At 43.9% G+C, this 27744-nt stretch overlaps 1 protein-coding gene across 2 annotated transcripts; it reads left to right on the top strand.

The window, feature by feature from the left end:
- Positions 1–119: 119 nt before the first annotated feature.
- On the top strand, positions 120–25076 carry CARD19 (caspase recruitment domain family member 19). Of its 2 annotated transcripts, XM_033003858.2 has the most exons (6): positions 120–169; positions 10230–10372; positions 12307–12460; positions 16424–16483; positions 18405–18476; positions 20179–25076. In XM_033003858.2, exons 1-6 carry the CDS (start codon positions 151–153, stop codon positions 20289–20291), a joined length of 561 nt encoding a protein of 186 aa, XP_032859749.1. In that variant the 5' UTR covers positions 120–150; the 3' UTR covers positions 20292–25076. The 2 variants fall into 2 exon arrangements, with proteins under 2 accessions (XP_032859749.1, XP_032859752.1); XM_033003861.2 differs by lacking the exon at positions 16424–16483 and having other exon boundaries at positions 121–169.
- Positions 25077–27744: the final 2668 nt, after the last annotated feature.

Genomic DNA, 27744 nt, shown 5'->3' with positions numbered 1-27744 from the left:
CTGCGCACAGCCGGACCCGCTCCCTCCCTGGGCACTTTTGCTTCTCCAGCTTGCCAGTGACCTCTGCTCAGGCAGGCAAGGAGGACGGCACTCCGGCTGCCCCGCTGCTGTACGGGTACTGGGCACAGTGCAGAGCCGTGAAACCTATGGATGATGCTCTACAAGACATGTAAGTGCATATTTGTAACGAGAACTTGGACAAAAGGACCGGTCTGAAAAGTCCGAATATGCAGGAACGAAAGCGCAGAGCTGGGAGGGGCAGCGGCTCTGATCCGAGGGGCCAGCTGGTTGCTGCCTTCCCATTTTTTTTAACTTCTTAGGGTCTGTTTTTATAAATGATTAGCTAAAACTTGCTAAAGGGAGCCTAGTGTGCAATCTGAGCTTTTAAGAAATATTTAATTCTGTTTTCTTAAACACAAAGAAAGACTTTGTTAAAGGAGCTCCCTGCTCTATCTGGATTTAATTTGTTCCTAAAGAGATCCAGTCCTTTTCAGCTGTGGGAAAATAAGAAACCATATTGTGATTTAACGGTTAACAGATAAAACAAGAAGACACTACATGATGATGCTGCCAGGATGAGGATAATATTTAGTAAATCAAATAATTCACTCAAATAAACAAACCAGTCGGTTCAGCAGGGAGGAAATGGCAACGGCTTTTGAAATGAGCTAACCAGGAAATACATCTGTTGTCCTTTAGTCTCTGGGAAATGCAGTATCGTGAGGCAGGCCACTTAGCTTAGCTACTAAATTAGGAGACCGAAATCTGCAGTGCATCACAGAGTTTCGGAAGCAAGCTGGGCTCTGTTGCTGCGGCACGCGGGCCGGCAGCGGGAGGCGAGGGCGAGGGCGAGGGCGAGGGCGAGGGCGAGGGCGAGGGCTCTGCCCCGCGCCGCCTGCGCTGGGGGCCGCTCGAAGCCCGGCGCTGCTTTGCTCAGAGCGCCGGAGGGGGTTGTAGCACCGTGGCTGTCAGCAGCACCGGGCGTCCCCCCTGGCCGGGCCCGCCGAAAGGCACGGACCACGCTGTGGGTGGGCGCTGGGGGCCCCCCAGGGACAGGCCCCACGCGCGCGGCAGGGTGTCCCTCGGCGCTGGCTCTGCCACGGCCGCGCGGCGCTCCCAGGCCCGCAACCCCGACAGCGGCACGGCGGCAGAAGGCTGGCGTGCCACGGGCGTGAGGAGGAGATATATTTAACCCTTGAGTCTTGTATCATTTTCCGAGCCTATAGGACAAAAATATCTCCAGGCGATTTGGCGCTGTACACCACAGCACTCCTGAATGGCTGACTTTCGCTTCCATTTCAGTCACAGTGCTCAGAAACACTGCCTGCTGAAAACCATTTTAAGATTTATATAAGAAGTTTCAGTCTATGTCACATTAAGACCACTGTGTTTTCAGTTTTGTGGTTTAGATTCTAGTAGAGATTCCAGGGAAACTTATTAGCAGAGCACAAAATGCAGTGAGTTAACAACGGTATAAAATGGTCGTAAAAACAAATCCTCAGCATGCCATGCTACCACTGCTTCTTAGTTCTAGGCAACACCTTGTGCTGTAATATTTTAATATACATATGAAATAGTCTTAAAAGTATATGATGAAAGGACTCATAAAATTACAGTTTCCTTTCCACAAGCTGCCTGTTTCTGTTACCACAATACATTGCCAAAAATCACTCTGATACAGGCATGATCAGGGTCTCCATGTGCGATAACAACAATTTTAAAATTTTCATGCTGTTCAGAAGATCTGGATTCCTGAGGGTAAATGGAATAAACTCAGGATATTTCTACTCTATTCATCTTCCCTAGGACACACACCATAAACATCACAGCATTTGACAATACTAAAAATATTTCAAGGAGGGTTTTTTTCCCATGTTGTTACAGTTACTAGAGATAAAGAAGCTGCTTTAATTTGTAGCAGGGTGGTATAGGCCAACATTTTCAAGTCTAAACATGGGAATGCAGGTATCTCGTTTGTTAACAGAGGTGCGTATAATGGCGTGGATCAGAGCAGCTCTACCTGTGCTCACCAGGAAGGTCTCCGGGGTGAGCTCCTCGGAGCGTGGCACAGAAAGCGCAGGGGTGTGCAGTGCGGTGCTGGGGTAGGACACCGCTCTCTTTGGAGAGTTGTGCCAGTCTAGAAACTGCATCCTGGCAAGGAAGGCACTGCCAAAAAAGGCGAGCACATAAGAAAAAGGAATTACCTGGAAGAAAGCTTCTGGACTGTGTGGCTAACCCTGCCAGGCAAATTGCTGCCCCAGGACATGCCAGGAGCGCCCCGATGTGACCCCGAGCCCCATCTCTGGGGTTGTGCTGGGCATGACACTTCCCCCCTGGGGCCACGGAGCGGCAGCACTCACAAACGTCCAGCAAACTTGTCATTTCTTTCAGCTCCCAGGCTAGCTGGAGCTGTCTCTCACAAGAGGGTGTACAGCATGTATCCAAGTGCGGAGTCAAGTCCTCATTAAATCCTTTCCTACCCCCACTTGGCAACTCGTGCCTGCCCTGTCGGCTTCTGCAGTCCCAGCCTGTCAGTTGGAACATGCCAACTTCCATCGTCAGCGCTGCAAGTTCTCAGCATGCCACAGCCCTCAAAAGCATGGGGCCGTACGCTTTATTATCTCGCCGGCTATCCAGTCCTGGTATATTGGTATAGCTTTTCCCCATGCTTGGGCCAAGGTGGCACAGAGGCAAAACAGGGCAAATCTTTCAGGATCTTGTGGTCACCCACGTCATGTTTCTGTTTCCTGGGTAAGGGTGTGTCTTGGTGCTCAGGGACGTGATACTTAAGAGAAGCAAACTTTTTTAATGAGAGGTGTCTGTGCAAGGGCAGTTGAGTGCTTGAAGCATTTTATGTGCCAGTCTGGAGACAGCTTTGCCTACTGTGTTTTTAATCCCTCTGGAAGATTTTTGTCCCCGTTCAACATAAACATTTTCTTCACGGTTTCAACACAAGTCATAATTACAAATCACCTTGTGTCTTTACCATACTAGAAATCCATCTTTTCCAATACATTACAAAAATATCAGATTTTGCAGTAAAAAAAAAAAAAAAAAATCTGCAGTAATAAATAACGTATCCCTTTCTTTATTACAATTTGCAAAGCTAAGGTCCGGCTTTGCTCCTTTGCAGCATTTATACCTAGGAAGGCATATTGTCCTCCAGAACTTGCTGGCTAATAAAACGCTGATGAAATTTTGTGCAAACAGGGGTTTTTAAAATGCACAGATTTCCATGTACTTCTTCCCTCACGAAGTTAATAGATCCCAATTAATTCGATGCTTCACTGCAAGCTTTTCTCTGAGAGTTGTCCCACCTATCTGTCAAATTTGATTTACACAGCGTAGCTGCACTTAAACGTGTACAGTGCTGCGGCACAAGGAAAGGAAAAAAAATATAAATTGCATATGGATGTTATGAAAATGTAGACATGGTACTTTGAACAGTTAAATTACTTGTGGAAAATCGCGTCATTACCAACCGTGCAATGAATCGTTTCACACCTGACAGTGGTGCAAGCAGAAACTCCCGCTTGCACACCGCGCCGCGCGCTGGGCGCACTGCAGCTCGGCCGCCGCCGCCATTACAGACGGGCGCGTGTTACCCCTGGGGGCGGGCAGGGCGATGGGACACGGGCCCGACTCCGGGCCCGGCGCTTCCCCGCCCCGCCCCGCCTCCGGCCGCTCCGGGCCCGCCCCGGCCCGCCCCGGCCCGCCCCCACCGTCGGCAGGAAGGCCCAGAGCCCGCCGGCGGGCTGGGCACGGCCGCGGCCGCCATGGCCGGTGAGTGCGGGGCGGGCAGAGCCCCGGGGGGGCGGCGGGCGCTCGCTCGCTCGCTCGCCGAGGCGGCGCCGCCGCTTCGCTCCGGGCGGTCGCGGCTGAGGCCACCGGGCCGCCGCGAGGGCGAGTGTTTGGGGGCCCTCAGCGCCCCGCGCCCGGCCCGCCGCGCCGCCGGCTGCGGGGGAGGCTGTAGCGGCGGGGGTCGCGGCTCCTCGGGGCGGGGCGCTGGGCTCACGGGGACGCTTCGCCGTGGCCCTGCCGGCCGCGGGCGGCAGCTGCGCCTGGCAGCCGGGCCCGGCGGCCCGGGCTTCGCGGCGCAGCGGCGGGTGGGCGTCGGTGCTGGGGTCTGTGGCCCGCAAGCGTGCTGCGGCGCGCGTCTGAAACGGGGCGTTTGTGGTACCCCGCCGAGAGCAGGCGCCGGGGCTGTGCCGGAGTTTGCACCGTGGCGTGCCAGCCGCACGCGGTGCGGCGGGGAAGGGGAGCCTGCCGCTGACGCCCGGCCTCCCGCTTTCCCCGGGGAGGATTCTGCATCGCCACCTGCGGTTTCCCGGTTACTGAAGGGCCCCGTTGTTTCGGCCTTTCTATGAAGTTTGGAGGACTGGTAACATGTAGGAACTATTGCCACGCTCAAGCATCAAGAGCATTTTAATATTTTGATCACCGTTTTATTATTTTTTCTCTTATATTTTTAAAAGATATTTCAGATAAAGATAGGTTACAGAATGTGCTGTCAGAGACTCTTGACCTTGGTTGCTGACTTGCCAATAGCCCCAGCATGTGGCAGTAGGTGGGAGGTAGCGAGCGTGATGTTGTCGTTCACCTCTGTATCGCCGCTCCCAGCCCAGAGGATCAGACCAGTTGCTCTTCATCAAGGGTGCGTTTGGTAACCAGTGCAATCTGATCATCTCAGACCATTTCTCTGCAGCCAGATTCCTTCTGAAATCCTCAGCATCTCTGTCTCGGGCTCTTGAAAAGGAAAAGCCAAAACCTAAATTAGTGTTAAGCTAACATTTTGTGGAGAGACTTTTTCAGCTCTTTCCTGAGATTCTTCATCAGGGAGTTTGCATGGACACATAGAAATGGCAGGTCATGTGCCTTCAGTGTTTTGGTTGTCGGCTTTGCCTTTATAAAGTTTATGAAAATCATCCAGGAGTTTTACAGGAAGTTGTGACTTGTGTTTACATTGCACAGCAGATACCACTGAGGTTCCTGGAATGGAGGTTTACAAATTATGTGTGTTGTTATGCAGAATGTCAGAGAGATGTGTTGGGGTTTTTCTGTTTGTTGTATTTAAATTTATCTGCTTGTGATTAACCTGTCTGTCTGCTTGGTAAGTTGAAGGAGGCTTTTAAGGGGAAAATAAACAAAAGATGGAACCATAATAAAGATACAGTGGTGTCAAGACCATATCAAAAGTCCTTCTGTAAACACTGATGGAGTTATTAATTGGAAATACCTACTTGGCAGCATTTATGCTCTTGGGGCCCAAGCATGGATGAGAGCAGTTAGGTGATTTTATTCATTTACTGTGATAAACATGAGGTGGCAATGCAGACCTAAGCCTAAGGTGGCAGGTCCCTAGGGCCACGTGGTTTTATCCAGAAGGGCAGTGAAAGTAGTTTGTAGAGGAGTGCATGTAGGGGACTGTGAGAGAGAAAATCTCATCTGATACTTCTTGTACAGAAAACAACATGGGGTCTTTTATGGTAAGAATAATTAAGCAGAGTCAAAATTACAGAGGGTGTTTGACAGCCACTGTAAACAGAAAGTTATGTTTTATGTTATCAGTGTGTTGTGCCAGCGGCTAGTATCACTTTGGAGGGACTGGGTGGCTCACCACAGGCATATTAGAGCAAGAGACCCAACACCACAGCTCTTCTCTGACATCCTGGCTGCTGCCTAGGTTGGGAGTTGTCTCTGAAAATCCCTCTTTGAAAACACTCTGCTAGTGTATTAGGAAGAGCTTTGGGAAGGGTGGCTCTGTCACCTGTGATGTTTTTCCTGCTGGTGCTGTAAAAGACAGTCTGGCATATTACAGTTGCATAGGATCAGATTTTTTTTTAATGAGCCTTGTTCCTTCCAAGACCAACATGTATTTCAGTGGCCTTCAAATGCCAGCACCTAGTATAATGGCTGGGTCATTGTGTAGCTACTGCCAGAAACCTAATTGCCCATTTGGAAGGAAGAATAGAGATGTGTCATTTTATCAAGAGTTGCAAAGGAAGTGATTTTTACCTGCAGGTGAAAAGTGATGAGTGTGTTGCTTTGTTACTGTCATTTGCTGCTTGTGAATTTATCATCACTGATTTTATGTATTTTATTGTCTGTTTGAGGAGCTGCTGGCTACAAATAACCGGTAATCTCCTGCTTTCCTCTGATATCTCTTAATTATATATGCACTTCCTTCCGTGTGTGGTCAGGTTCAGACTGTGTATGTTAGCGTGGTGTGGGTATTCTGTATGCCAGAGGCCTTCTGTACTTTGGGTAAGAGAAAACAGTGGTTGTGTATGATGTGTCATGGGCTTACAGTAATTATAAGTCAGTGACATGAAATTATTAGTCTTACTTTCTTCTCAACTGTCAAAGACAGTTCCTGAGTTTCCTGTCAGTCTCTTTGACAAGTTTGTTTCTCCGAGTAAGGAAAATACTGACCTTTTTTTAAGCAACCTTTAGGTCAGCTTCAGTGATGTGGTATCCACTCTCAGCTGTATTTGCTGCTCCTCTCCAGTGAGGCTGAGCCCAGTATGCTGCCAGCCCTCCAGCTGTGTCGAAGCCTGCAGGCTCCTCCACTGCAGCCGCATGCTTGAGCAAACCTGTGGCTGGGTCCAAAGCCTGTGGACAGGATTAAGCCCAGTTAGATTAATGTTCTGGTTGTGGAGAAGGTGTAACTGCAATAACATCAAATTACGGATTTGGAGTTAGATGCAATCCTTGTGCAATCTGAAGGTGTTAAAATGCCTGACTGCCACACCTGTGCTGGAAACTGGGGTTATTTGACCTGTTCTCCCAATTTTGCTGCTCTGAACTTTCTAGGCAAGTACTGGCTAACAGCACAACTGTCTTTTTAATGCTGGCGGGACTCTTGCTTCAAGTCTTCTTAACACAGAGATTTTAAAATTTCCTTGTGATAACTATCGTTTCTTTGAGACAATGAGATAAAAGGTAGATATGAAAAATATGCCAAACAAGTGCTCTTTAAATTCTTAAGACCTGACAGCACATCAGTAGCCTTGCTGCAGTCGTGAAGTTACCTGGTTTGGGGTTTCTGTTGCTTTAAAATGTAAATAATGGGCATGTTTAATATTAAAAGGCTGTTGCTCATGTACAGTGATTATAAAACCTCACAGCATGGATATGTTTATACACCCCAAACTGGGCCATGACTGGCAGTGCATGGGAGCAAGTCCATGCCATAACAAAGCTGCCAGAGCTCCTGGGGCAAGCTGGGCCCAGGAGCATCGTGTGGTGGCTTCACATGCACACGTGTGCTTTCCAGATACACTTATCGCTCCAAAGCAGGGTGCCATGATCCAGCTGCTAGGATTGGTGGGGCTTTTTTTTGTTTGTTTTCTTTAAATTTAGTAGTTGGGGCACAGTTCTGAACTGGTAGTTGGTGTTGGTGGGCAGAGAAGACCACTTCTCTGGTCTACCAGGAGCCTGAAGGCAGTTCCTTGAGTAGCTTGGGCAGAGATTTCTCAGAGGAGAGCTGAAAGATTTTGAAAGAGAGAGGTGAGATACTGGAAGGGTGAGATGCTTCTGCTCTGCTTTTATTGAGCTAGTGTTTAGCCTGATAACTGCTCTTCAGGAAATTTTAAACATTGCACCCCATCCTAAATACTGAACTGGAGGAATTTGGAGGAGGTGAGGGTGAAGGCAGGTGAAACATCTCAGTGGGGTCGGGGAGGAAGCAGACTGCTTCATGGGTGCTTCTTAAAAATGGAGCATCCGATAGGATAGGAGAAGCATCTTGCAGATGCCTGATCCAGGCCTAAAACCTGTCCTTGGCAGGCACAGTTTAGCAGTAGTCAGAGGTGCCAGGAGCATTTCTCATTCTCCTCTCCTGCCTTTTGGCTTAGATGGGAAGAAAACACCCTGAAATCTCAGAGAGGCTTATGCCCTGTAGTACAGTGCCCCAGCGTGCAGGTTTCAGGTGGCAACAAAAAGCCCTCAGTGAGAATGGTGATGGTTTAATCAGTGTATGTAAATGAAGAGTGCTGCAATGCAGTGCTCCTGACTGCTGAGAAAATGATCTTGGGTTAAATTCGATCTTCAGTTGGTCACAGTTAACTTCATTGGTGTAATTGCTGCATGCTGCCTGTGCAGGGATCGGTAATGACAAGGCAGCAACAAGGCAAGAGGCATGATTTTATTTTACTTTGTATACTCTGCTGGATCCTTGTCATGCTTTTAGCACTTGCTGCGGTTTGTTGTTTGAATGTCAGTGTTGTTTGAAGTTTAATTGCTCTGCTAGCTTTAAGACCCTGGTTTAATGCATGTTTTTTGTAAGTTTGCAGAAGGCACAGAGTTGTTGGTGACACTGAGAATCACTGCAAATCATGTAGCTGAGGCAGAAGAAGGAGAAACCTACAGGGAGCATGGCGCTTCATTCCCCAAAAGTATTTGCATGAACAGACACAACTTCACAGTCTCCTGGTCCTTGCATCAGCCTTTTGTGCATACCAATGAGTTGATTTGAAGAGAAGTTTGATCTCAACCCTGCATCAGATAATGTGGAACTTCTTGCAAAAAAAAGGGAGTTGCACAAGCAAGTATGGCAGGGCAATATGTTTCTGACAGTACACTAAAAAGCTGCCTTGACAGTGAACCATGGAAAAAGGGAGGCATTAGAAACACATGGAAATAATACAGTGTTTGCATAAAAAGTAAGAATGTAACTGAAATCCTGTTGTGCCTGTAGAATCACAGCTCTCTGTGCAGTATCAAATGCTGTATGTTCTTGTTTGAATAGGAGTGACACACTAATAATTTCTCCAGTGCCAGTGTGATGGTCACACTGGGAGGTTTTCCTGAACCCTTTCTTGTAAATATTGCTAGTGCTATGCAGATACAGAAAAAGGACAGTGTAATAAAAAACAAACAAACAAACAAACAAAAAAAAAAATCATGATATAGAAAGGGCAAGGGTTGTGTGTAGGTGCCAAGTTTTATGGCTCTTTTCCTTCATTCTTTTCTTTATCTTCTCTGAATTGCAGGGTACAAAGGACTGATGGTTATGTATTTTTCTGGTAGCCAAAATACCATAAAACCTTAAAGCATTTGGTTTAAGTGGGGAATGTGGTGGGGGTGTAGTATTTTGGGTTTGTTTTCTATGCTGCTCAGTTATGAAGTGCTGTACTGACATTTTAACGCTTATTTCAGACGTGGTCATAGATGTTCTCTTTCTATATCTGATAAAGGCACAGTAACCTGTGGAACCCCTCTGAGCCTGGACCTTAATCTGGGGACTATAGACAAGCAGCTATAGGGAAAGATATGTTTCTGCAAAATCTGTTGCAGTCAAATTGGAAATGGTACCTAAAACAACAGCAAGTCTGGATTTGTGTATTTGCAGATGTGTGGGTTAACAGAAAAAGATGTGTTTTATTTGTATGTGTGTTTGACTGTACTTCCATGGTAAAAATATATTGCTTTTTGAATGCACTTTCTCCCCACTCCTACGTGACGTGAAGACAGAAGTCATTCCCTAAAAAACTTCATGGCTCTTTGACAGAGATGCTGTTCCTGATGTTCCAGTTCTGTTTCAGTCTGGGCAATTTCTTCTGGACAAGTCTCCCATTAGACCAGAAGCAGCAAGAAACTCTTGAGGGGTTGGGTGAAGTTAGAGCCAAATCACTCCAACCCCCAGTTTTGCCTAGCTTTCTGCGTCCTACCCCATGCTGTGCTGCAGTTGTCAGGTGCTAAGCAGCAGGCAAAGACCAGCCTTATGCTGTATACCATCAACAGGGATGTATATAATTTGAAGACAAATTGATGTCCTTCTACCATTCTACATCAGAGAGGACCTCTCTCTATGAAATACATATTTACATCAAAAAATTTTTAGAACACATTAGTTTTAAACTTCACAATCTGCCTTCATAAATGATAGAAAATTTATCCTCAGTGATTTAACAACTTCAGGACTGCATTTGATTAAATATCCATCACTGCTTGACATCTAGGTAATTTAGAACCTTTTCCATTTAGAAAGAGAGAGGCAGCACAAGGTACCAGCCAGGAGTTCAGATGTGTGTAGTTTTAAGTGGATGGGTCTTTGACAGTAGATGGCTATGCTTCCCTAATAGATAGTTTGGTTTTCTAAAATTATGTGATGGTGGTAATTTTATTTTAGCTATTTAATCACTGTTAGGAAAATTAAATGTACAGAATTTAAAAATGGCTTGCTAATTAACCGCTGTGGTTTGTTCTTTGTATTATTTTATCTCCAGATCAGTCGTATTGTCATCGGCTGCAGCACGACATGTACTTTCTTACAAGCAATAGTCGACTGAATGAGCAAGTGGTTGATAAAATTATTCTTCAGCTTAACAGAGTCTACCCCCAAATTCTTACCAATGCAGAAGCAGAAAAGGTAATTTGATGACTATACCTCTGAATGTTGCATTGTGTTTGCGGGTCAGTAGCTCAGCTGCCTTCTTCCTGACTTGACTCTTGGTTCCACATGCAGCCAATCTTCCTCACCTCTTACTTGCTGACCAGTTGTATCTGGGATCTCATATCAGAGGAGAAGTCACAGGGCTGGCACGTTCCCTGTGCCAAGTGGTTATGAGAGATGGCACTCTCTTCAGCAGCAGCTTAATGCCACGGTCCCTGCCATGATGTTTGATGCTGTGCGTGCAGAAGCACACTATCTTATAACTGTTCTGTGGTCAGGATTGCACCCATCCTGTGACCAAATGCCCTGCATGCCTGCCTCCTCACGTAAGTCTGTGTGGAGTGTCGTGTCAGATGATCTGTGCAGCATCCAGCTGTGTACACAAAATCATCTATATTAGTTTAATTGGGTTTAGTTGCTGATTAATGTGACTAATAACTGAGTATTGGTAGAGAAGGGAGGCATTAGTCCCATCTATAAGTGTGGAAGCTGTGGGAAGTGGATGGAGATGGTAACATCTTCCAGTGGTGCTGCTCTGGTATGAAGGAAAGCTGCCCTCCCTGGCATGAAGCTTTCAAAAATAAGGAGCTGTTTCTGGGAAGAAAGGTATTTTAAACTTACGTGGAGTGAAAGTTAAAGTCCCTTAAAAGCTTCCCAAATGCTACCTGTAACAGTTTGTACTTGCCCTTTGCTGACTTGATTGTCTGCACAAGGCTCAGGGTTTTGGCATATTGGTATTTCATCATTAGGAAGAATAGGTCTAATGCTGTCATGATCAGACTCCATGGGGATGAATAGTGTTTTGGTGGTGTAAAGCAGTGCTAGATCATCAGCTTAGCCAGTCTAGCCACTCGGCTATGATAAACAGTGTGACATGCACAATTAAAGATCATCTCATTCCCTCGAGAGGTTCAAAATAAATGCATAAAGAATCTGTGAAATGTAATTTGCGACTTCTGCACTCAGCAGAGAGAAATTAACTGCTTTTGCATAGGTGCAGGCAAGTTCCTGTCAACTCTATTGAGTGTTTAGGAAGTTTACAATCTCAGCTATATCTAGTAGGCCTTGTAGGAATTTTGTCAGAATAAGGAGTGTTGTATAAGGTATGTCACATTCCTGTCTCCCTAGAGCAGGAATTGATCCTAAGTATACTACAAAGGCTATCTGCTGTGATGGTCTGAAATATAATGCTTTGCTGAGAATGACTTTGGACATTTTCCAAATAAGCTGAAATCAATTTGATGTGTGTAAGGCTAGATACATGTTTTCATTCTCTTTGTAAGGTCTCCTAATACTCAGCACATTTTGGACTATAGGAAAAAAGTACTTTCTTTTGCAGCTGCTTGTCATGTTGCCTGAGTGATGAGAATTTGTACATGTTGCACTGGGTACACAGCAGTTAATTGTGCTGGAAACAATGAAACATGTAATCTTGGGATGATGAACACTCCAATATTGGGATTAATGTAAGCAGTATAAACTACGTTTTTGGGTGATCATTACTAGGCAACTAAGGGAAAACTTGAAAATATGAAATTTTATTGTAAGATTTGTTGGTGTTTTCTAACAGCTCTAAGAATCAAATTGTAGAACAGCAAGTACCATGTTAGGTTGAGTGCAGGGAAAACATCAGAGTAGCTGTCACTTTATCAGGACAGAAAAAAAAATGAGGGAAGGCAGAGACAGTATGTTCTCCATCGAGCAGTGCTGACCAGATGGAGCTTAGTGTCTTGAAGACTGCCGTGCACTGCATGTATGACCTTTTTAGGTTCCCCTCATTTTTTTGGCCCATTCTTTCAGCAAATGTAAAACAGGCTCCATATCTTCACTCCTTGGCATACTGTAAAGTGGTGTAAAATTGATCTCCAGCTATTGTAATCTCTCTTCTGATGAGTGCTTTTCTCTTACAGTTCAGGAATCCAAAGGCATCACTCCATACCAGACTTTCAGATTTGATAAAGCACCTTCAAAAGAAAGGAGACAGACACTGTCAAGAGTTTTACAGGGCTCTACAGATCAATGCTGAACAGCTGTATAATGACCTGCCAAGCAGGAAAATCTTGAGTAAGTTGATTTGTAAGTTGATTGAGTTGTGGATTTCCCCGTCAGTGTATTATAAAACCTCACTTCAGATGAGGTTTAGGTTATTTAAAAACTTTTGGGGGTATACTTTAATTCCTTCTGTCTGGCATTTTCCAGAAGCCATAAGGGGATTTGACTGCATAGTTCTTGTTACTTGTTGACTGGTGTGGGCAGTCCAAAACTCTGATTGTTTTGAAATATGTACTTCAGAAGGGCTGAGGCTCAAACTGATTTGATTCTGTACTGCAAAGGAGCTCATTTATTTAAGGAGAAGTATAAAGTCCGACTTGCCAACCTGGGTTAATGCTTGCTACGTGTTGGTGGTTTTTTTTAAATTATTTTTATTTTTTTCCCATTTAACAAACTGGAGAAAATAAAAATGTTCCAAATGGATGGGAAATACGTTCAGGCATTCTGCATACTGAAATGACTTGAGGAGCTTCACTGGTCAGTTGTTTTCTAGTTGTAAGAAATTCCACAGTTAGGTACCAGGGGTAATTTTAGACATGCGGGTCAAACTCCAGTGAGATTCAAACCCTTACATCAAAAAAAAAACCTAAAACAAACAAACAAAACAACAACAACAAAACACAACCACAAAACCAAAACAGTTAGACCTCTTTTATTTCTGGAGTGAAAATGGTATGTAAAATTTTAATTACCCTTGGAGATACTGCATTGTCTAGCCTCTTTTCACCTTTAATTTTGAAGGAAAAGGTTTGTATCTACCCAGAACAAATACATACCAGTGGAAGACTGCACCATTTTCCTGCCTGCACAGGGAGGCTGCAAAGTTACCTCAGGTCTCCACATCCATACCCAAACCCTCTTGAGCTGGGAAAGTCTGGACCCATCCCTGCCTCAGAATCTCAGATGAGCATGAATCCCAACTGATTCAGCCCTGCAGCAGCTTTAGGGCAGTGCTTTCGATCTGATATTCACCTTGCAGAAGTCATGCCTTTTGAGGGAACAGGCTCTTAAATCAAGTGCTCTTGGTTCTATCGCTTTTATTCAGCAGAGCTCAAGAGCGACAGGTTTTTCTGACTAGAAGGCATCTGACAGCCTTTATTAATTAAAAGGAACTTATTAAGTTTTAGTGTAGTCACTAAGAATAAAATTTGAAGAGTGTGTTGATGGTTTGAGAGTTTAAGCTCTGTTAATGTTCAATAACACCTTCTATAAGCCATTTCTGAAAAAGTATGTTAACATACATGTACACAGAGTAGCCGAGGCCTGACTGCATCCCGTATAGATGATCTGAATTCACTTGGGTACTAGAAATAGCATAGTTGTGACCACGTTAATCCGTACCCATAAAACTCACATTGGAAATTGTGCAGATACTGTGAAGATACTCTCGTGCTGTTGTCACAAACCAGCCGAAAGGAAACTTGCAGAGGGTGTCTGTGTGATGTTTTCCCTTTTAGCTAGAGTGTAATCATGCTCATCCTTGCACCTGATTTACATGGTTGCTTCTGAGAGCTTTTACATGGGTAGCCACATGAGTATGCAGGGTTAGGGCTTCTCATGTTCAGACTGTGCACAACAAGTACCTGTACTAGAAGTTCTTTGCAGAAAAAAGAGCTGTTTGTGGTGCCTCAAAACTGTTTTGCGTTATGCAAAGGGGCTCCAGTAACCATCATAAGTCATTAAATTCTGTGTGTCTTGGTACACTCTCTTATGTTACCATCCTCAGAACGGTAAGAATAATTTAAATAACTGAGTTAAAATTACTACTGCATGCTGAGATTCTGCAGTTTCATTATATTGACCTGCGAAGGAAATAATGATATGATTGTATTAATATGTTTGATGCTTCTTATGAGTTCTGTAACTAAAACAAATGTCTGCATTCTGGATTGAATAGTCGATAAACATCTGTGCAGCATTTTAAGCTAAAACAGCAAATAATTTTATTCTTCAGGAAAAAGAATATGAGGTGTTTTTTTTCATTTAAGTGAACATGGACATTTTCAATGAGGTGTTATTTCTCATTTAAGTGAACGTGGACATTTTGAATATTAAAGGCATTATCCTTCAGACCTCTAACATGCAGTTTTATGTTACTCAAATGTTACTCATAGCAGTAATTGTTAAATTTGTCAAATTTAGCACAAAGCATTTACAGAATTGACCGTAGAGTTTGTAAATGGGAAGAAAAAAAGGGAATCCCTAACATGGGGACTTCATTCTAAATGCAGATTGAACTGAAACAAGTAGCATTTTAAATACTTGGAGAAATTATTGGTGAGGACACTGATGAACTATGGACAGGACAGACTTTTGTAATAGATTACCTGCAGCAGTACATATGAAAAATGTTTTGTACAGAGGAAATCCTTTCATGGATTTCTTTTGCATTTTTAAAAGAACTTTAAAATTTGTGCTAGAACAAAATTTCTTTGCCTCAAGTATAATATATTGCAAGAGAAATGTTTAGTAATGTCTCAGAATTCCCACTAGAGGGTGGGTAAGGTGCACAGCATGGGCAACTTTGGAGCTATTGAAGCCAAACAGGATCTTCCAGGTGACTCAGAAAATGTTTGTATTTCTCTCAGGGCTGACATAGACGAGAAAGATAAAAGATCACATCAGCCCCGCACAGTGATAGCCTGGCACAAGTGCGGAGATTTGGCTGTGCTCTCCTGTGAAGTGTGAGGATTTCTTAGCTACAGTACTTAGGGAGGACATGCCTCCAAACAGGCAGGCTATGTAACATTGCCATTGATATTGAGTGCTCCACGGAGGCTTTGAAGCAATCCTTTCTGCTTCAGCGACTCTCAAGCTTTTCAGCAAAGTGCTTCAGATGTTTCTGTTCTGCTTGAATGCCATGCCCTGTCGCCCCACCAAGAGGGACTGACTTAGCGTGGGAGACGGATGTTCACCATCTAATGTTGGCTGGCAGGAGGTCCCCTTTGCTGACTTGGTGTACTGGGCAGTTTTCCAAGGCACCTCACCCAGGTCCAGATTGTCACATAGAAGAAGGAAATCAGTTGAAACCAGTCTCAAATTCTTTCCTATTGACAACCATATTTTGAGTTCTCACTTTTTTTTTCTTTTCTTTTTTTTTTTTTTTTTAACCCTCTTCACCACAAAGAGTTTTGACTAAAAAAGTTGTTTTGTAGCTTCATGATGCATTAAAGGAGAGTCATTCCTCTGCCATTTATGGTGACAGCAGTGTTCTTTTGGTGTTGCCCACATGTTCTGTAGACAATGTCGGCTCCACATATGTATGGCAAAGACACTTCTAAAAGAGCTGCTGATCTTTCTGCCCAAAGCAGAAGCTGCTTTATTGCTGCTGGCTACTGAACATCTTGTCTTAAGCTCAACCTCCTTTTCTAATAGAATTTGCAGAAAGATAGAGGCCAAAATTATTTGCACCAAATGGTGGCATGTAATACCTACACACTTTCAAAAAAGATGTATATGTCTTTAGCTGAGACCAGAATTTAAATAAATAATCTGTGCCAAGCAGGTTGTTTCAAGTGCTCCATCTGCCAGATACATTAATGCCCAGAGATTTACTCAAGAACAGAAGGAATGGGGTTGTATTAAATTACAGGGGTGTTTTCAGATTAGCACATATATTAACAAATAGTTTGTATTTATTACAATGAAAATTTCTGGCATTATGGAAGGATTAGCTCCTGCTTTCCTCACTTGTGAAACAACTGTAATGTTACTTAAGTCATCAGTGCTTAACCAAATCAGAGATGTTGCTGCAGCTATTTATGGTTCCATTCAGATGACTATGTGCCTGTGTCTTTTGATCAACGTATATCCAGATGTCACTGTAGCAATGATTTACCTTTGGAGGGGTTAATATTTTATGTCAAAATTGGATATGTTTCTGAAATGTGTTGTTTTGCACAATTTTGCATGTGCTGAGTATGTTTGTTTGCTTGAGCTGAGTACTAACGTTTCATGTGTTGCTTTTATTTCTAGAAACCACAGATTCCACAGAGATAGACACTGACAAGGAGAAATATATGCTAAATGACAGGGGTAAATAAATGCATACAGTGTCACCGGATGGAATGGCTTTTCAGATTAAGATGCAATTTATTTTATCATGTAATTCGCATTTCATGTAACGAATTGTTTTATGATGTCTTGACTGTCACAAGTTAAGTGAAATTAATGGAGGAAAATGTACTGAACTGCTGTTGAGGAAACCAGTGCCAGGAAATTCAAGAGACTGTAGAGTTTGATCAATATTTACAATGGTATTTTTACTTACACTGTTATAGCTAAACTCTTCATTTCCTATGTTTCAATGCTTGAATGCAATTCAGTGCTTGAATAGTAAGGTCTATTCAGCTGCTGCTGCTGTCATTTTGCATAAGGCCATCAATAATTTTTTTATATCACTTGCACATTTTTTCAGGTTTTTTTTAAGCTTTCAATTTAAGTACAAATCTGTGTTTTCAAATACAAAGACAGACAGGAAGATGGGCGAGAGTGAACTTAAATATATTTTCTTTAGGAAAACATGTTAATTTTTTTACCCTTTCTCTGTTCAATGCCCGGATTACAGAGGCAAATATTTTATTCGCTGGAAGATATTTTGAAAAGAAAATGCAGATCTGAAAGAAAGATGAAGAATTTTCAAAATTTATAATGAACTACTTTGTAATTTAAGTTTAACTGATATTTTATTTAGAAATCTGGATGCAATTATGGGAGAATAAAAGCACCTTCTATGAACAATGCCTTTTTGCTGGTTTTACCCTAAGAGAAAACTGAGAACAGAGAAAACTGAAACGAGGGGCAGAATCACAGTTTAACTCCATGTATATTTTTGCTTGTGGTGTTGTTACTTTGAATATTGAACCAAATTGCTATTCAGATTTTTCACATCGCAATTGCTGACTGCAGCATAGCAGTACAGGAAGAACAGAGGAAGTGCTTGGAAATAAGAAAATAAAATAATTTCTACTTTTACTTATGCTGATGAAAGAGCTGGCCTGAGACAGGAGGTTGTCTGGCTGCTAGCCACCCTCAGTGGGAGACTACAGCCAAAGGAGCAGCCAAGTCCTTGCTCCATTGCTCTTTCTCCAGTGTGCTTGCCCGCGCAGTCAGCTCCACTCATTTGTCAGTCTGCAGTACCTTTGCCCTTAAATTGACAGGTGCAGTTTAATTGTAGCTATATTCACAGTGAAGTAATAAATGCAAATAGAATATTAGATAATTAAGAAGCCGATATAAACTTCTACGAGGTTTTATCTGTGCGTAAGTATGAATTAGAAAGGTTTTATTGAACATCAGTACTGACCATCAGTATTAAACTGCATGTAATTCCAGGCAGGCACACAAAGGAAACGTTTCAAGTGGGAGATTTGTTTTAAGTGTGTATGCAGCTCTGCATTTCAGCTCTCAGCAGAATTGTAAACAGGAACAAGAATACTTGCTCTTGTCATGCAAATGGAATTTATGGAACATCTGTAGGGAAAAATCAAAACCCTAGAAATCTGCTTCTGTGGGACTACATTCTCATATAATGTACTCTTACCTGCAAGCAGTGCGTTGGTCCAGTGAGGGCTCTTTGTGAAGTAAAACGTTACACTGTGTAGGGAGGTCCCAGTAGTGCGATCTGTATTTTGCTGTAGTGTTTAAAGGGGTTTTTGCACAAAGTTTTAACAGTGAGAAGGCATCTAAGGGAGCTTTCACTTAAATTTCATAGGATATATCTAGATGAACAGAGGTGAACAGTGAATGGTGTCAAAGCAACCGTAGTAGAAATTAATTAGTATAGTAAATGTGCTTCATAGTAGATTAGCTACAGAGCATACATAATTACAAATGTTTTAGCTTCATTTGAATATACTTAATTATGCATATTAATAGGAATTGATGATTTATGAACTGAGCTAAATTTCCCCTGCTCTGTTCTGCCTTAATGTGTTTTCTCTCTTGTTTTCTTTAGGTCCAGTGTTTTTCGTTGCTTGTTTCAGCGTTGCTGCAGGATTTGCATTATTTTGGTATTGCTGTAACTCAGGTAATCTACTCCAATATTTTTTCTCTTGATTTCCCGACTTTAGCATGGGACAGGAGTGTGCCTCTTGATCTACCATGGCTTACTTAATAGAGCAGGTCAAGGCGTCATCATTCATTAATGAGGCTGGGATACAAATTGCACTTCAGACATGCTGAGATATAAATAATGGATAGTTTGCTTACAGAAGATGCCACAAATAGGGGCTCTTTTTAAAGACAGTAGTCATGTGAGCTCCTGTTGCTATAGCAGTGGGTCATGATTCCCAGTAGTCATGAGACATACCCAAACCTTCTGGCTTCCACGTCCCTTGGGAGCTGGTTGAAGCATGACCAGTGCCAGGGCTGGAGGACACTGGCTGGATTTGCGTAGCCTGAGCAACTAAAAACTGTTACCCCTGCTGCTGGCTCTGGGCATTAGCTCCCCTTGTCAGCTGAAAGTCACCTTCACAGCAGCTGGCAGAGCGGAGCTCCTGCTCCCCTTCACAGTCCTACCTTCCACTAACCTACCGTTGCTGTGAGAGCAGCAGCTCTTGGCAGAAAGCGTGTTGATGTGGCCACATGAATCGGCTTCCGTGAAGCGGTGAGTCACTGCTAGTGGGAGAAATCCAGGGGGAGAGAGTAGCTGATGCAGAGGTGTCGCTTTCAAGTCTTCGCACGGTGCTGTGGGAAGTGCCAGTCCTCACATGGTAGATGGGGAGCAGAATCTAAACTCCGTTTTGGTTTAGTGCCTTCTGCTCCTCATACCCTGGTCACAGCAGTTACAGTTGGACATTGTTCTTTACTGCTTTTTTTTTCCCAGAGCTATAGGCTACGATAGCACCAGTTCATGATATTTCAGGTGATGTGGGAGTCTGGGCTGTGTTACCCTTCATTCCCAGATCGGAGTCCATCAGCTGGACTGTCCATGGAGTCAGGGTTTAAGGCTAAAAGGGAACCATTAGACCTTCGAGGCTAACCCCTGTGTTTCCTTAGCTGCCATCACTTCATCAGGTTCAGTCACCACCATTTAATAGAAGCATTTTCAGAAAAGCATTCAAGGACTGATACCAAAAATCCCAGAGAATCCCTCACTTCCCTTGATCCCAGTTAGTTGTCCATAGTATTAGAAGTGTGTGTTCTATTCTCAGTTTGAACTGGTTTCAGCTCCAGCCTATCATTTTTGTTAAGCCTTTATCTGCCACTCTGCAGAGCCCCTTAGCCCCTTGTTTCTGTGCCAGGTCACATTTCATGTTTTCTCTCTGTGGATGTCCTTGTGCCTCAAGTCAGCTCTCTGTCTTTATTTTTGCTAAAATTACCAACTAGTCTCTCCAAGTCTTTTGTTCCAAGGCTCGTTTTTTTCCAGTTTTTAGCATCTTTCCTCTACCTATGCAGTATGTCAATGCCCCATATGTAACAGGGCCACCAGACCTGGATGTGGTGTTTCAGGCTTGCACCGTGCGGTGCCGTGCTCAGATGTAAAGCTGCCCCCTCACCTAGCTCAGTAATCCCCCCTTCGTATCTCTGAACGTGCAGCAATGAATCCTAACAGAGTCATCGTTATCCTGTCTTCACAGCTGATATATACAGTATTGAGGGAAATGGGCTTTCCTGTAAAGTAACTTTTTTACATTGTTTTTTATTTTTTGTAGATGCTGCTTACTATCTAGAATGATACTTGACTGTGTTCACTTTCTCTTTTTCATCCTGTCTTTATTCTGTTTTAGATACGAAAGTCATAGGAAGAGCCAGGAGAATCTTGGGCTTTTCTCCTATTATTATAGGAAGACATGTTAGAAATATTTGTATGTTGTATTTGGAAGACATACCAAGAAATTAAGGAAAAGCTGCCTCTTCATTTGTCTATACAGTATACCTGCCAAGGGAAGACAGCGGTGCATGAATATTAATGTACTATACTCTCATACCAAAGATTTTATTAACTCGCATCATTAATAATTGTGTTGCCTCAAGATGTATTCAGAATTTCAGCTATGTATGTCCTTCCTGATGGGAATGGACCATTTATTTTTGTAAATGCTTATTTTAAAATATTTATCATTTGGAGAAAAAATATTTTTAATACAAACTTTAAAATGATATCCTAAGTGACCGTGGGTCTTAAGCCATGTTTGCGTATGTGTTTTATACTGGAATGAAGGATCACAACTGTTTCAAGAATACTAGCCTGTCTTTTGTGATAATTCATTTAAAAAAAGCACTTAAAAGAAGACGTGCACTCAAAGCCTTACTAAGAAGTGGATCTCCATCTCAGGATTGTCTGTTTTGTCTAGATCCTTTGTATTTACTGCCTGAGCTCAGGTGGGTGCTGGCACCTACGAAGTTTATCAGTGCCAGTTAACTCTGTGTATGCCTAGTACTTGCCGTGTTTTGTAACTCTCCTGTTCGTGCCTCATCCCAGCCTGCCTTGTTCATGTTCACACTCAGCTGTTGGCTGTGGTTTGCATGCACTGGAGCTCGTGCAGACTGGCTCCCAGCCTGTGGAGGGTCCCAGGGGCTGGAATGTCTGATCTGAAACACGTCAAACTACCAGGAAGATTTTTCAGATTTGTTTCGCTTTTCCTTTTCCAGTGAAGTGTTTTGCAGTCTGTCTATCTAAGAAACTGAAGTAATCGTAAGATACTTTGCAGGGACTTAAGTACCACGACATGGGGCTTTTTTTATGGCCAAAAATGTGTATGCTTACTAGAAGAGCCTGAGGTTGTTCCTAATGTCATTTGATGTTATGTTTTCATTCGGTGAGTTGAAACCTGAAAGACTTGCACAAACCATTGTAATTCTTGAGAGAGATGCAGGGAGCTGGGGCTGCAGGTGAAGCAGTTTGGGGTTTCTTAGCTTGGTCCTGCCTAGCTCAGTACAAATGGCAGTAGTTCTGAACTGGCTGTAAGAAACGACATTTTAAGTGGATAGTTCTTCAGTTAGCTGCTCCAGAGTGTAAGGAGCTTGGGGAGACCATGTCCCTGTACTTGGTGAGAAAGATGCTTTGTGGCTCTTCATTCACTGACTGAATGAAGAGATTTCCAGATCAAATCAAATATCACCTGAATAAAAATTGCAGCTACATTACAAGTTACCATGCACTGGAGGATCCCATGTGAAATTTTCAGTCATTTGGAGTTGTTTTTCTCAGAACAGTCAGACTGAAAATTGTCTTCCAGCTTTAAACTTTATTCATGCTATAAAAATGTCACCGTCTTCTCCAAAGCAAATCATCTTGTAGTAATTGTATGTCCTTCCAGGACAGCATACACCTGATACAGTAATAAGCATATAGTCCAGAGGAGGAATTGGGTACAGGGCTAAATTTTCAAATAAAAGACCCCAAGAGTATTTGTGGGAAATGTCTTGAGAGATGAAAAAGGGCTCAGAGGATGCTGATTTTACTCTTCTGATAAAATGTTTTTACCTAAGGCATTGGTGTGTGGTTGGGACGTGAGGCAACCCCATGTAGAGGTAGCCACAGCCTTCATTAGGTCGAATCTCAAGAACAGATGTTGTGTCTTTGGGGCCATCGCTCGTGGGAGTGCAGCTCATCTCGAAAGACCCAGGTGGAATCAGATGGGCTGCAGGGATAACCCTACAGCCACGTTGTAAGTCAGCACAAGCTGTTTGGTTCAGTATTTATTCCAGCTCTGGGAAGACGAGCTCCCAGGTGCCGGGTTGACACTGTGAACAGTGCCTTTGCCAGCCACGCAGCTGCAGCCTGCTCCTTGGACTGTAGAGCTGGCCGTTCCCTGACCGACAGCTCCCCTGGTGTAACTGTGCAGAATCTACAGAAGAGTTTTCTGTGGAGACAGGTAGACATACCCCGGGATCAGCAGTGGCCTGAGAGATATTATAAGCCTGACTGCTGCAGTGTAAAATGTGGAATGAGACAAATGCCGTGTGAACAAAGTACCACCCAGCAGGGCTGTTTGTTTAGACCTCTTTGCCCCTGTTTCCACCCCACCAGCTCTTGCGTCTCTTCAATCTAATCTCCACGGGGACTCATTAGTGAGAAAATGCTGATGGAACTGAGCATGTTTCCTACAAAACTAGCTAATCGCAAGGCTCTGCTGCCCTTGTTACACAATGATCTGCTGTTGTGCTGCCTTCCATCTTGGGAAGTGCTTTAATTCTGTTGTTTTTGTCTCTGCCTTGCCTTGTGTTCAAGGTGACAACAGGTTTTGGGTCTTTTTCCTCCGGGAAAACAGCTCTAATTTATAACATTTGAACTGAAATGCTCCTTTCCTCACAGATGCTTACCTCCTATAGCAGCCCCTTAAGGGACTAGAAAAACTACACCTGAAATCTAAAGGGGTTTTAAATCTTTGCCTTGAAGCCAACTTTGAAACCTCATTAGATGAACAATATTCCATTTTACAGAAAAAAAAAAAATTCTTCAAAGTAATCACAGAAGCCACATCTCATTTTGAAACAGAAACAGAGGCCTTATTTCTGCTAGGCAGATTCTTCTGTTTAGATTAGCCACCGTGTTACCTTTTGAATAACAGATTGCAAATTGTGAGCTGTTACTGAAACCTACAGAAGTTACCAGTGCCTTATTTAATCTGAAGGTGAGAATCTGCTATACTTACTGGGTCAAGGATGCCTTGCAGTGCAAGGAACCTTCTCAGGTTGATAAAATTGCCCCAGGAGTACACTGGCTGTGCATTAGGACACGGTCCTCCCAGTTCCTTAAACCCAGGGGCTTTCTTGAGCCTTGTTAACCACAGGGAATAGGAAAGCTTACTAAAGGCTATGGCTGTATTTCTTCCCTTTCTGAGGTTGCTTGAGATGAAGATGCCTTTCAGGGGAAAAAAAAAAAATCCAGGATGAGCTATGCCCAGTGTTAGGACTGGGAAGAGAGAGGAAAAATGAGTCTTGGTTTATCCCAGTGTTGTTAGTTAAAGGACGCAACAGCAAAGAGTAGGAAATAATCTGTTCCTTTATTATTGCTAGTTTTTAATTTAAAAAGTAAAAGTGAGGGTAGCTGTAAAATTGTCACGTGCATAAGCTGGGAGACATTCTTTCTCTTGGAAGATTTTTCTTTAGGGAACAAAAAGTGAGGTTTAATACACTTCTCTGCAAGCACATCTATGCAGCACATGCAGACAGCAGATGAAGTGATAATTCCATCTTCAGTTCCTTAAGGAAGCTTGTATGTACCTGTGTGGGAGTCAGGTCCTTCTAGGCAAGCAGTGTTATTTACTCTGAAATAAATCACATGGGGCCTTGGATGAGCTTGTGTTGCTGCAGAATGCCAGCTTCCCTGTCGAGTCAAGAATAGCTTGGCGTTTGCTGCTGAAACTGTACTGGTATTTAGGAATGTGCTTTACTTTATGTGCAGGGAAGTTGTCCTGGCTGTGCAAAATTCAGCAGGTGATTACATGTGCAGAGGATAGAGGCTATTCTTGTGAATGCTGTGGTTCTTGTGCTGTAGACAGTAAACATACAGGAGCTAATAAAAAGCAGACATATTTTCAACATACCCTCTCTCACCTTGTGCAACTCTCGTTGAAAAAGTAAAGTGTTTTCTTTTCCCTACAGCATAAACAGCACTGTCCTTTAGCGGCGCTGTGGGCTGAGGAGTCAAATGGCTATTGCATGAGGGATGCTGTCCTGGCGGGCTGATCGTGGCTCTCGGGAAAGAGATGAGCAAGGAGAAGCTGTGGGCTCTGGAGGGTGGGAGCGTGCAGATTGTCAAACAGTTGGTGTCCCTGCCAGCTTAGACTCTGCTCTGCAGCGAGCACCTTGCACATGGAGTTGCTGCAGCTCCCACCAGGGACTGTCCCCCTTTGCTGCTTTGTGACTTGGGTGTGAATCCTGAGGGGAGGGAAGGGGGGATGAGCTCCACACTCTTCAGCCTGGAGGACTCCTGATACCTAGCCATAAACCATCTTCCCTCCTTGTCTTTTTCTTATGAATGGGCTTTTTGATTTAAAGTAAAGCTGAACTGCCTCTGTCTTGGTGGTAATTTTGAGGCTATCTGGATTCAAGGACAAGAGTTCGCCAGTGTGATAAGCCCTCAGCAGAGCATGCAGGCAGCTGGCCCAAGCCATATAAACAGTTAAGGCAAGAGTGTCTGCATGCAGAGAGCGCTAGGAAGCAAAGTGACAGATCATGCAATTAATTTTCACAGTTCCATTTAAAGACAGACTGCTATTTAAAGTACTTCAGTGAAGTATGATGTGCCTGCAAGCCAGAGCTGGAATAAAGTGATAATTCATTCTGGGACATACTGGGCTACTTCATAGCTGCTGGCTAGAGTTTTCAAAGCTGCTGAGGCAAAGTTACTCTTTTTGTTTCTTTCACTTGTGATTTTTTTTTCTCATACTGTAATAAATTGAAAACAGATTTGGTCAAAGTTTGCAGTTGTGGATGCTTTTCAATGCTGTTCTGTATGCACAAATGTTATTCCCGAGAGATGCCATGCCATAGCTGCATAATCAGCGTTGATGTTACACTAAGAAATGCAGTTTGCTGTATTTCATAGGTCCTGTGTTTTGTAATAATTTCTCCTAATGTATGTCTTCTTGAATTCTGTAGACATTAATGGAATTTGGTTTTTAATGAGGTGAAGCTGGCAATTAAATTGAAATAAAATCTGTACTGAGAAAAAAAATGCTGCTGTTTTTCTTGTAGTTAATGCTTTGCACTTCCTTGTAGAACTGCTCCTCAATGTGTTGCCCTCCTGTGGCTGCTGTCTGCCAACTGACTCCCTCCTCATCTCTGCTCTGTCATGGTTAAATTTTTATTTTGGTTATTTGTGGCAAGATTTTTAACATTTTCATCTGCTTTCAGAAATCTTTGCAGTTTTTCTGCTTAACTTGTTTAGTGACCTGAAGTTAAACAGAACACATCAATGCAAAGACTGAGTGACTTCTGGATAAGCCTTGACTTTGTGTCATTTTGGTAGTCCAATGAATCATTGCCTATCAAAACTTGTGTGGAGCCCTGCCTCTTCTTGGTAGAAAGTGATTTTGATACGAGATTTATTTTAAGGGCTACTTTGGCCACCCAAATAGGGACTTTGGGTAAGAAAAATATACAGAAAAATCTATTACTGGCCTGTTCTTTTGGGTAAACTTTGAAGGAGGATCTGCTGGCCCACATGCTACTACAGGCAGCATTAAGGATCCTACCAAAGCAATGTGTTGCTGTAGCAGGAGAAGCTTCAGGGGCAGTCACTGACCTGCAGCCTGTATTTCATCCCCGGCTGCAACACTTCCCTTGAGGTCCAAGAGGACCCCCGGAGCCTTGCCACCTTCCCGTCGGACATGAAACGCTGATAACAGGGGTTGGGTTGTCAGTGTCAATGGAACACGGTCTCTTGTTGAGGTTACTTGATCAGCAAGAGAGAGTGTCTTCACCCTTTGCCCTCCCTTGGAGCGTCTCTGTCCGATGAGCTGGAATGAGAGTCTCTCCCCACCTTTCCTACTGACTGGTGTGTGGCTCTTCAGAGGAAGAGCGAGGGGAGCAGCTCTATTACCAGGAGGCCATGCTTCAATCTGTGCTGAGCAGACACGCGGTGCCCTGGCGCGCCTGGTGCCAGGAGAAGGGACTGGTGCAGAGCTTTTCTTCATGGATGTCACCAGGGTTTTGATGTGAGTGAAAAAATAGCCTGATTAAGCTACAAACCTGTAGGATTTGGGGGAGGGGGGTTAATTTTCATTATAGCTTCAACTCATCTACTACATAGGGCTATTATTAATGCCAAATGCAAAAGAAACCAGTGGCTAGAGATGAGACAGGTATGCAGCAGCATCGCCCTGTTTAATTCAGTGTAGCTGCTTTGGCATAAAAGAGCATTTCAGGTGAATCCTGACCTGCCCTTTCTATTTTGGAGCACAGGCCGCTATACACTGCAGTTGCAAGGAAAACCTTTCTGCCATGTTGCTGCCATTAATTTTTACTAACATTGTGCCTAGTAAAGCAAAAACCTTTCAGACTTGCTCTGCGCTTCATGAACTGATAACAGGGGAAATCAGGTGCCAGCAGCCGGAGTGCCACAGCACCTGAAGCCAGCTGGCAAGATGTGTCCTTATACCAAGTCCCCTCCTTTCAGTAGCAAAATACTTCATCACACACACTCAGCGGGGGTCCCTTTTCTTTTAGGCCACAGTTTTAGCTACCCTGGGGGTTTTGCAGCACCCAAGCCCCCTAGCCCCCATCTGGATGATGCTCTGTGCCATGCAGCAGCTGTCTCACACGCAGCACCAGCTCCAGCAATGGCCTTGGATGACAGCCCTGCCTGGTCCCTGCGGCTACCTCCCTGCTGAATGCCACAGCACTGCGTTAACAGAAAGGGAGAGATCGAAGATTATTTTTCCTTTGTCTGCTCTGAGCTAATTAATTTTAAAATCTCCTAGCAGAAGTTGAAAATAGGATGCCCGTGCCTCTTAAATATTCCTGATCCGTAATGGTTGCACACAGCTGGGTTACGCTTCTCATCTGTAGAGGAAGAAAACCACCCACTGAGACTAAGATCTCCAAATCTACCTGGGGCTGAGAAGCACACTGTAAATCTCTGGAAGAGGTGTGTTACCCTGCTCCCACGACTGCCTGGGAAGAGCTCAGCCCTCTGTCCCTCTCCCACCCATCTTGTGCCCTGGGGTGACCTTTCCACTTGCCTAGGTGTTTCACTTTTAATAAAGATTTATTAAGAACATTCCCAAGCACAAAGTGGATTCTGGGTATTTTCTGGGAGGGAGAAGAGGCAAAAATATCAGTGCTCTCCATTCTACCAATTCCAGCTTAGGGCTTGTCCTGACTGGGAAGGACAATACATTCTTTAATATTCACAGTTCTCCAAACCAAAGGGTTGCTCCTGAGCAGAGCTGGTGCTTCCTGCCCCTTTCTCCTGCCATACAGGCTGGCGGGGGGGCACAGAGCTGCCCAGCCCCACTTTGGTGGGATACAGTAACCCAGGCCCTGGGGTGGTGCTCGGGATGCTGGCGCAGGGGAAACAAAGGGTGGCACAAGGGAGACAGGCGCCGTGCTGCAGTAACCAGCCCTGACTGGCGACAGCTCTACTCCCATGCTTTTTCCTGCACACCAAGAGAGAAAAATCCAGAATTCATCACTACTTTCACATGCAAAATTCAACCCATTGTGCACAGATGAGCACTGACTGGTCAGAGGCTGTGCTGGATGCTTCTAGATGTGTTACAGACTCCAAATGGACACCTTCATATGCTCCTGGTAAATTTTGCTTGCTGCCCTACACCTTACAAAAGCTGGCTGTGTTCTGGAGGATTAGGGTCCTGCAGAGGGGATGTTCTTGTCCCATC

This window comes from Tyto alba, unplaced genomic scaffold (genome assembly GCF_018691265.1).
Source record: "Tyto alba isolate M040663 unplaced genomic scaffold, T.alba_DEE_v4.0 Super-Scaffold_49, whole genome shotgun sequence".
Lineage (NCBI taxonomy): Eukaryota > Metazoa > Chordata > Aves > Strigiformes > Tytonidae > Tyto > Tyto alba.
Note: the sequence above shows the minus strand (reverse complement) of the source record. Positions and strands in the feature narration are given on the sequence as shown.